Below are 10,594 nucleotides of genomic sequence, written 5' to 3' on the forward strand. Positions count from 1 at the left end.
CTTGTGAGAAATAGGTCTAAAATAAAATGACAGACATAGGGGCCCATTAAAAAAGATATATCATATTTCTGTAAAAACGATTCTGGCATTACTGTTCCCTTTCCTTACTAAAGAGTTTGAATTTAATCATATTGTCATTCCTTAAACTGGCTAATAAATGATGTCGACTTTTAAAACGATTTCTTCCGGTTAAATAATGTAACTGTACTTGGGTTTGACTGTAAATAACTGGATAAATATTGTTCTTCAACTCCCAAACCATTTTTTAGAGAGAGATTAGATACAGCATTTTGCATAGCTGGAGCCATCTTGATAAGATGCAAGTACAGATAGGTGCTCATCCCAGTAACACTGAGAAATGCAGGAATGACAGTCAGTGGTAAGGCAATACAGTGATCTTAAAATCTCATAATAGTCTATTCCAGGACTCTCCAACCCTGTTCCTGGAGAGATACCCTCCTGTAGGTTCACTCCAACCCCGTTCCTGGAGAGCTACCCTCCTGTAGGTTCACTCCAACCCCGTTCCTGGAGAGATACCCTCCTGTAGGTTCACACTCCAACCCTAATCTAACACACCTGATTCTAATAATTACATGGTTATAAACTGAACCAGATTAGTTACAACTGGGGTTGGAGTGAAAAGCTACAGGAGGATAGATCTCCAGGAACAGGGTTGGTGAAAACCTACAGGAGGATAGATCTCCAGGAACAGGGTTGGAGTGAAAACCTACAGGAGGATAGATCTCCAGGAACAGGGTTGGTGAAAACCTACAGGAGGATAGATCTCCAGGAACAGGGTTGGTGAAAACCTACAGGAGGATAGCTCTCCAGGAACAGGGTTGGAGTAAAAAGCTACAGGAGGATAGATCTCCAGGAACAGGGTTGGAGTGAAAAGCTACAGGAGGATAGATCTCCAGGAACAGGGTTGGAGAGCCTTGGTCCATTTCTATCAATGAGTGGTCCCATTCCAAGCAGCTCCATGGTCCAAGGAAACAGAATGTATACAACACAGACCATGTCTCCTACAAAAATGGTCCCACTGCTAAGAATAAAAGCTCTGAATAAGCTGTTAAAACTACTGGAGATTCCTTTCCTTCCTTTAAGCAGATATAAGGTGGCCCTCTGATAGTCTTAGTGTGTTGCCTGTTTGCGTGTGTAAATGTGGGAGAAAGAGACACCAGTGTTACACTCGTTAGGTATCCCTGGGCCTAGTCTGCTTCGTTCTGTTCCCTGTTGAGTTTCTCGGCCTCTGCCACAGGGGCCCCACCGTTGCTTGCGGCTTGCTGGTTGGTCTTTTTAAAAGGAAAACCCCTGGTCTTCACAAACCAGCCAGCATCCACCAGGAATGCCACAGTGGCCAGGAAGCCAAATGCCTGAAAATAAATAGTAATAAGTTATTACTAAGTATTAACATTAGTAAAACATCTTGTAACAAACAAACAAAAAGGTTATCCTTTCAATCTAAACCCAGCTTGGTTTGGGCTGATATTTTGCCTTCATTTGAAAAAACAGTAACCAGGACCCTGAGGTATGAGGACAGTCTGAGTGAAGATGTTCATTTACCACAGCAGCATTCTCCAGGTCAGTTCCACCATTATCTGAGGCAAACACAATGGAGGCGATGAGGAAGAATGCAGCCATCAAAGCTGTGTACACAAAGTCCTGCAAGAGACAAGTCAGCATGGTTATATACACCAGCATACATTTAAATGGGAATACAAGTATCCTCACACACACACACACACACAAAGTCTTATGAATGATAAACATACAAATGTTAGGCAGGTCAGTGGGCCTCATGTATCAACATATGTGTATATTCATACACACACACACACAACTCACCAGGGAGGGCCAGCAACTGATGCCCACTCTCTTGTGCAGGGTGGTAGCGAGGAGGATGAGGAGGAGAGCTGTGAAGAGGAAGGCTGTGCAGCTGACAAACTCAAAGAAGTACAGCGGAGAGCAGCTCATACAGTTCGTCACTACCTCTTCAAGAATGAAGGCCACAAACGACAGGAGCTGAGGACACACAAGTCAAAACTAACTGACTACCCCAGTCTCAACAACAGATGGCACTGTAGTACTACCAGAGCTAAAAAATATATATATATATTTTTTTTTAACTAGGCAAGTCAGTTAAGAACAAATTCTTAATTTCAATGACAGCCTAGGAACAGTGTTCAGGGGCAGAATGACAGATTTGTAACTTGTCAGCTTGGGGATTTGAACTTGCAACCTTCCGGTTACTAGTCCAAAGCTCTAACCACTAGGCTACCCTGCAGCCTACCCTAAATGGGAAGTTGTGTTTTTTGTCTCAGATATAAAACAGGTTAGAGGTAATTTAGTGTCGTCAAACATGCTTGAGTACTGATGAACTCAGGATTTTGTCTTCTGATGCTATATTTATATGTTGTGCCAATATAGTGACATCAGTAGAGTTGACTGAAGAATTGAGTGACTATCATAGCCCTATGTAAATGAGGGTATATGTAAATGTCTATATACTTCATGTGTTGTTCAGAGTTGGGCTTGGAGGAAGGGACAACTCTTTAATGTAATCTCCACAATGAGAGGATTCTTCTGGTGTGACCATCACAGTGTTCTTAAAAGCTCATCACAGCGTGATGGAAGCACCACATACTGGCTCTATTCATACCGCACCACACACAAAATAGCTTTTTCATGTTGCCATTAGAACGGTGACCAACTAAAGGATCCACCCCTTTACAACACCCACAGACCCCATTTTGATTTCTCAATAGCCACTACTAATAAATATTCCTAAGAAAGGCCACAAGGCCAGCAAAAACACACTTGAACTGACTCATGCGGTTCCTGCTTTTTGTTTTCGTTTCCTTATCTATTGTTTGGAAGGAACAGGCCAGACAGCATACTGCTCTGAGGATCTGTCCCCACGCCAGACAGCATACTGCTCTGAGGATCTGTTCCCACGCCAGACAGCATACTGCTCTGAGGATCTGTCCCCACGCCAGACAGCATACTGCTCTGAGGATCTGTCCCTACGCCAGACAGCATACTGCTCTGAGGATCTGTTCCCACGCCAGACAGCATACTGCTCTGAGGATCTGTCCCCACGCCAGACAGCATACTGCTCTGAGGATCTGTCCCCACGCCAGACAGCATACTGCTCTGAGGATCTGTCCTCACGCCAGACAGCATACTGCTCTGAGGATCTGTCCCCACGCCAGACAGCATACTGCTCTGAGGATCTGTCCCCACGCCAGACAGCATACTGCTCTGAGGATCTATCCCCACGCCAGACAGCATACCGCTCTGAGGATCTGTCCCCACGCCAGACAGCATACTGCTCTGAGGATCTGTCCCCACGCCAGACAGCATACTGCTCTGAGGATCTGTCCCTACGCCAGACAGCATACTGCTCTGAGGATCTGTCCCCACGCCAGACAGCATACTGCTCTGAGGATCTGTCCCTACGCCAGACAGCATACTGCGCTGAGAATCTGTCCCCACGCCAGACAGCATACTGCTCTGAGGATCTATCCCCACGCCAGACAGCATACTGCTCTGAGGATCTATCCCCACGCCAGACAGCATACTGCTCTGAGAATCTGTCCCCACGCCAGACAGCATACTGCTCTGAGGATCTGTCCCCACGCCAGACAGCATACCACGCTGAGGATCTGTCCCCACGCCAGACAGCATACTGCTCTGAGGATCTATCCCCACGCCAGACAGCATACTGCTCTGAGGATCTGTCCCTACGCCAGACAGCATACTGCTCTGAGGATCTGTCCCCACGCCAGACAGCATACTGCTCTGAGGATCTGTCCTCACACTATTCAGCTAGACAGTGCTAAATGGCTACCGAAAACTAAACGATAGACAGCAAACATGTTCTCACTGTAATACGGTGCTGAGCAGAATGTGCCATATGTGTGTGTGTCTATAAAAACAGTGGCTAAACTGTACAGTATGTAGGCCTTTGTTCCATATTACAAGGTAAAATGCACCATGGTCTGTTTCCCCCGGCCATAGTGTTAATGAAGCCACAGCTCTATATCTGCAGTTTATTACATGACCCTACAGTCTGACATCAACACTGTTATAAAGACTGGGCCTCCTACTCAAGAGGACATCTTCTGCAGCACCTTTAACACTTTCTTTACAGTCTGTTGTGTGTGTGTGTGTGTGTGTGTGTGTGTGTGTGTTTAACTATTCTTGTGGGGACCAGTTAAATAAAGGTTAAACCAAATTGAATTTTTATTTTTAAGTACCCACAAGAAGAGTAAATAAACAACAATTTTGACCAATTGGGGACATTGAATGTCCCCACAAGGTCAAATGCTATTTCTACGGGGTTTAGGGTTAAGGTTAGAAATAGTGTTCAGGTTAGAATACGTTAAGCGTTAGGAGCTAGGGTTAGGTTTTTGGGATAAGGTTAGGGTATGAGTACAGGTTAGGGAAAATTAGATTTTGAATAGCACTGAATTGTGTGTTCCCACAAGGTTAGCTGTGCAAGACTGTGTGTGTTCCCACAAGGTTAGCTGTGCAAGACTGTGTGTGCTCTCCACAAGGTTAGCTGTGCAAGACTGTGTGTGCTCTCCACAAGGTTAGCTGTGCAAGACTGTGTGTGCTCTCCACAAGGTTAGCTGTGTAAGACTGTGTGTGCTCTCCACAAGGTTAGCTGTGCAAGACTGTGTGTGCTCTCCACAAGGTTAGCTGTGTAAGACTGTGTGTGCTCTCCACAAGGTTAGCTGTGTAAGACTGTGTGTGCTCTCCACAAGGTTAGCTGTGTAAGACTGTGTGTGCTCTCCACAAGGTTAGCTGTATAAGACTGTGTGTGCTCTCCACAAGGTTAGCTGTATAAGACTGTGTGTGCTCTCCACAAGGTTAGCTGTATAAGACTGTGTGTGCTCTCCACAAGGTTAGCTGTGTAAGACTGTGTGTGCTCTCCACAAGGTTAGCTGTGTAAGACTGTGTGCTCTCCACAAGGTTAGCTGTGTAAGACTGTGTGCTCTCCACAAGGTTAGCTGTGTAAGACTGTGTGCTCTCCACAAGGTTAGCTGTGTAAGACTGTGTGTGCTCTCCACAAGGTTAGCTGTGTAAGACTGTGTGTGCTCTCCACAAGGTTAGCTGTGTAAGACTGTGTGTGCTCTCCACAAGGTTAGCTGTGCAAGACTGTGTGTGCTCTCCACAAGGTTAGCTGTGTAAGACTGTGTGTGCTCTCCACAAGGTTAGCTGTATAAGACTGTGTGTGCTCTCCACAAGGTTAGCTGTATAAGACTGTGTGTGCTCTCCACAAGGTTAGCTGTGTAAGACTGTGTGTGCTCTCCACAAGGTTAGCTGTGTAAGACTGTGTGCTCTCCACAAGGTTCTATGAACACACAACTCTAGCAAAGTGTTGTGTTGCAAGAGAAAGAGCAGAGAGTTAAAAAGCATTAGATTTGAGGGTTCTTTGTGGCTTTAAGCGGGAAATGCTTTAAATGACATTAAAATCCACAGATATTTATGTCCAATGAGCTTGCCAAGCATTCTTGCAATGTTGATCATATTTGGAGGAATCCATCGTTTCTCTCACACACAGTAAGAAGGTCAAACAGCAAGGCTTAAAATAACCCTGGTAATGACATTTTGCATCTGGCTGCTAATTTCATTTGCAGTGCACCGCTAGATGGTATTGCTAACACCTGACTCTGATTAGCTTGACTAAGGACCCAGTGATCTGAGGAAGACAGAGCCGTGTCATCACTGTCTGTCTCCAGACTGCAGTTCCACAAGAGACAAACTCTGAACCAACTCAGATTTCCTGCTTCAGAAGGAGATGAAATTAATTTTTATTTTATTTTACCTTTATTTAACCAGGTAGGCAAGTTGAGAACAAGTTCTCATTTACAATTGCGACCTGGCCAAGATAAAGCAAAGCAGTTCGACAGATACAACGACACAGAGTTACACATGGAGTAAAACAAACATACAGTCAATAATACAGTATAAACAAGTCTATATACAATGTGAGCAAATGAGGTGAGAAGGGAGGTAAAGGCAAAAAAGGCCATGGTGGCAAGGTAAATACAATATAGCAAGTAAAACACGAATGGTAGTTTTGCAATGGAAGAATGTGCAGAGTAGAAATAAAAATAATGGGGTGCAAAGGAGCAAAATAAATGAATTAATTAAATACAGTTGGGAAAGAGGTAGTTGTTTGGGCTAAATTATAGGTGGGCTATGTACAGGTGCAGTAATCTGTGAGCTGCTCTGACAGTTGGTGCTTAAAGCTAGTGAGGGAGATAAGCGTTTCCAGTTTCAGAGATTTTTGTAGTTCGTTCCAGTCATTGGCAGCAGAGAACTGGAAAGAGAGGCGGCCAAAGAAAGAATTGGTTTTGGGGGTGACTAGAGAGATATACCTGCTGGAGCGTGTGCTACAGGTGGGTGATGCTATGGTGACCAGCGAGCTGAGATAAGGGGGGACTTTACCTAGCAGGGTCTTGTAGATTTTAAAAAATTGCCTGGACTAAGAGCTCAATCCCAAACTATGGCAACTAGTAAACATCGACCTCTAACCTGCTTACTCACAGGCCAACCTAATAGTACAAGAGGTGCCCTCACCCAAACAAGCCCTCCCTCTGCAAGGAAAGAGTTTGTTTCAAGATCTTGTTAACTGGGGAGAAATACAAGATAGCAGCCATAAACCATGTGATTTGAATTCAATTGAAGATCACATTTCACTGCAGTTAGGAAGGCAGTCAAATAGTTGAAGCCTTGACATTGGGGTCTAGGAATAAGAGTAAGCCATTCATGATATCCAGTTCAAATGTAGACATGTCACAGCTCTGCCACTTGTGATGGCCAGCGGGACACAGAAAGGGGTCAAACATGAGTCAACAGCAGTCTGCTGTAGTATCCTCATCCAATTCAACAGCAGACTGCTGTAGTATCCTCATCCAATTCAACAGCAGTCTGCTGTAGTATCCTCATCCAATTCAACAGCAGTCTGCTGTAGTATCCTCATCCAATTCAACAGCAGTCTGCTGTAGTAGCCTCATCCAATTCAACAGCAGTCTGCTGTAGTATCCTCATCCAATTCAACAGCAGTCTGCTGTAGTATCCTCATCCAATTCAACAGCAGTCTGCTGTAGTATCCTCATCCAATTCAACAGCAGCCTGCTGTAGTATCCTCATCCAATTCAACAGCAGTCTGCTGTAGTATCCTCATCCAATTCAACAGAATTCCAAGCTGTAGTAGCCTCACCCAATTCAACAGAATTGCTTTTAAAGACACCCCCACCCCGAACATATGCGCACCACACACACACGCTGACTTAAGCACGGCTGCTCTTTCATATAGGCAAACACGGTTTTGTCTAAAATGGTTTCCGACCCAGTCTCCTCTTTAATATGTGAGCTAGGTGATATGTCCAACTGTCCAATTGGAGTGCTGTTTTAGACAGGCTATATAGAGCTAAAGATACAGGATCTGATGTCAGCTACCCTCAACTGGTTACAGCAGCTCCATAGTGACTGATCTGGACTCTGAAATCTGAAAAACAACTTAGCTGTCTTAGGCCTGACGATCAGTTAAAGGATCCTGAGGGTCATCTCTATGCTGACAAATACCCCAGGCCATCATGAAGGGGATGTGGGAGGACTGGTGGTGGTGTGATGAGTGTGTTCTGATGGGTGCATCATCGCTGTTGCAACTGTTCTATAGAATGGTCTGATTTTCACATTTCAAGGAATAATCAAGAAAAACAGCTGACAATGGTCACACCCTAAGAAAGACAAAGGTTATGATTTACAAACTGGCCTGTTAATTGTGGGATAGACAACCCCCAGTTTCTGGGAGCCGGATCCAGTTACATACAAAACAATGGTAGCATTTGAAAATCTGCATATTCTATTTACTACACACAGACCATCCACTTACAAGGAACGTGGTATCATAACTGGCAAGGGAGATAGTATGTAAAATGTCTAAGTATAAACACCTAACTTGTTCATCTGGTCTTATCTGGAGCACAAAGTAAACATGTGATGACACCACTAGATAAATGTCATATTGTCACCAGAGTTGATCTAACCCTGTTTTACTACTTGGTGCCATCAGAACAGACAGACAGATAGGAAGACAACCTTCTGGTCTCTCCTCTGAAATACACAGAGCAAAAATATAAAATGCAACCATTTCAAAGATGTTACTGAGTTACAGTTTATATAAGGGAATCAGTCCATTTAAATAAATGCATTAGGTATGCAGCTGTTGGTCACAGATACTTTTTTTTTTTAAAGGTAAGGGCGTGGATCAGAAAACCAGTCAGTATCTGGTGTGACCACCATTTGCATCATGCAGTGTGACATCTCCTTCACATAGAGTTGGCCAGGCTGTTGTGCGAAGTTGCTGGATATTGGCGGTAACATGAACACAGTGTCGTGCATGTCGATCCAGAGCATCCCAAACGTGCTCAATGGGTGACGTCTGGCCATGGAATAACTGGGACATTTTCAGCTTGCAGGAATTGTGTACAGATCCTTGCGACATGGGGCCGTGCATTATCATACTAAAACATGAGGTGATGGAGGATTAATGGCACGACAATGGGCCTCCAGGTCTCGTCCCGGTGTCTCTGTGCACTCAAATTGCCTTAGATAAAGTGCAGTTGTGTTCATGGCCCACAGCTTATGCCTGCCCATACCATAACCCCCCCACCACGGGGCACTCTGTTCACAATGTTGACATCAGCAAACCGCTCGCCCACACAACGCCATATACAGGGTCTGTGGTTTTGAGGCCGGTTGGACGTACTGCCAAATTCTCTAAAACGATGTTGAACATTCAATTCTCTAGCTACATTCCTGCAGTCAGGAATGTCCACCAGAGTCAGTCAGCATGCCAATTGCACACTCCCTCAGAACTTGAGACATCTGTGCGATTGTGTTGTGTTACAAAACTGCACATGTTAGAGTGACCTTTTGTCCCCAGCACAAGGTACACCTGTGTAATGACTGTGCTGTTTAACCAGCTTCTTGATATGCCACACCTGTCAGGTGGATCAATTATCTTGGCAAAGAAATGCTCACTAACAGGGAGGTAAACAAATTTGTGCCAAACATGTTAGAGAAATAAGCTTTTTGTGCATAAGGAAAATGTCTGGGATCTTTTATTTCAGCTCATGAAACCAACACTTTACATTTGTTTGTTCAATGTTATGCTTGGATTAAGACTTGCCCAACACAGTAGAACATTAACAATAACAGTATCATAACAAGAACTATGACAAGAATATGACTTACCACTTCCACCACCTTTATCAAACATCTGACTTTATCCAAATTATCTGTTGGTACAATTAACCACTTTTTGGATTTGGTCTCTGAAACTGTTGTTGGACTGTAGACTGGTTCCGCGGCAGCCATGGTGTGACTGAAATGAATAGATTTGAAGAAAAAAGTACAACTTCAATAAGACTGCAACTATGTACTTCATGTTACAGTGTAGGCCTATCATTTATTAACAGTATCAGACCCGCGGCAAACTACAGAGCGAAAGCGAAAGCGTGGCATTTTGTTAACTTCAAAAGTCACGATGGAAGAAATAACTTGTTGTTAAATTTAGGGTAGCCTGTCACTGGACATTTACAAGTATCGACTGATACTGACTCAATGTAGTCGAAAATTCATCGCCTCCGTACTCAACTCCATCGGGTATCTTTGCTAGGGTAGACTGCATCAAACACTCACATAAGTGAGAACATGCAGCTAATAAAGATTCAATCAAATTGAAAGGGGAAACTAATAAAGGCTATAAAAGTATAAACGATGGACTCACGTGTCAAATTTGGAACAACCAACTGAATAGGTATGCCTTGGCGATAGATATCGTATTTCCACGACTTTCCAAAGCAATGCCCTTTGTTGTTGCGTTCTTGTTTAAAACCTAGATCCACACTTCCGCAAATGAACGGCTTGTCTACACCCCTGTCGTTAACAGAAGAGTATGGGGGGTTACAAGTGCCAGAATTAAGCTTAGGCAACTGTACCACCGTGTGGCTGTTGCCTACCATTGAACGTCTGACTGACATTACATGATACCAACGCCTTACTAACGTCTGCGTGACGCCTACATGTAACTAACATGTCGTCAGGATATATAGTATTTCACATTGTAATACATTACTCCTAAATTACATTGTATTATAGGATATATACATATTTTACATTGTAACTACATGCCATTCTGTGCTGGAGCTATGGGTTTATTTTTCCACTGACACTAGGCCTACACATTCACACTCAAACTGAATTGAATGGGGAATGCATAAGTACTTTTCATTGAAGAAGGGAAACGAGGTACAACATACAACTTTGATCAAAAACCTAAAATCATGCCTGACAAGGCCAATGAAATAACGGTATCCTAATATAGTCTGGATACAGGAGTAGCCTATTCTACAATAATGTAACTGTATATACTAGTATTATTTATCAAATTGATTAATGCAATTGTAAATGTGGGTGAGTACACTACTTCAATCAGCCTCACTGCAGCTGTTTTACCCACCACCCACACTGTTCTCTGGACTGTACATACAGTACCAGTCAAAAGTTTGGACAC

General features: G+C 43.7%; 1 protein-coding gene across 1 annotated transcript; it reads right to left on the reverse strand.

The window, feature by feature from the left end:
- Positions 1 to 844: 844 nt before the first annotated feature.
- Positions 845 to 10,039, reverse strand: LOC110490474 (CKLF-like MARVEL transmembrane domain-containing protein 6). The gene is made up of 5 exons (XM_036962190.1): positions 9,809 to 10,039; positions 9,274 to 9,403; positions 1,846 to 2,022; positions 1,564 to 1,662; positions 845 to 1,373 (listed from the first exon to the last, which is right to left on the reverse strand). The coding sequence occupies exons 2-5, from the start codon at positions 9,394 to 9,396 to the stop codon at positions 1,209 to 1,211; spliced, it is 564 nt and encodes a 187-aa protein (XP_036818085.1). The 5' UTR covers positions 9,397 to 9,403; positions 9,809 to 10,039; the 3' UTR covers positions 845 to 1,208.
- Positions 10,040 to 10,594: the final 555 nt, after the last annotated feature.

The sequence above is a fragment of the Oncorhynchus mykiss genome, chromosome 2 (assembly GCF_013265735.2).
Source record: "Oncorhynchus mykiss isolate Arlee chromosome 2, USDA_OmykA_1.1, whole genome shotgun sequence".
In the NCBI taxonomy this organism is placed as follows: domain Eukaryota; kingdom Metazoa; phylum Chordata; class Actinopteri; order Salmoniformes; family Salmonidae; genus Oncorhynchus; species Oncorhynchus mykiss.

Coding starts and splice junctions, on each gene's coding strand:
- LOC110490474 (XM_036962190.1), bottom strand. CDS start 9,396: ATGGCTGCCGCGGAACCAGTCTACAGTCCAACAACAGTTTCAGAGACC. Junction 2,023..9,273: donor TGATAAAGGTGGTGGAAGTG/GTAAGTCATATT, acceptor GTGTGTCCTCAG/CTCCTGTCGTTTGTGGCCTT. Junction 1,374..1,563: donor ACCTGGAGAATGCTGCTGTG/GTAAATGAACAT, acceptor ATTTATTTTCAG/GCATTTGGCTTCCTGGCCAC.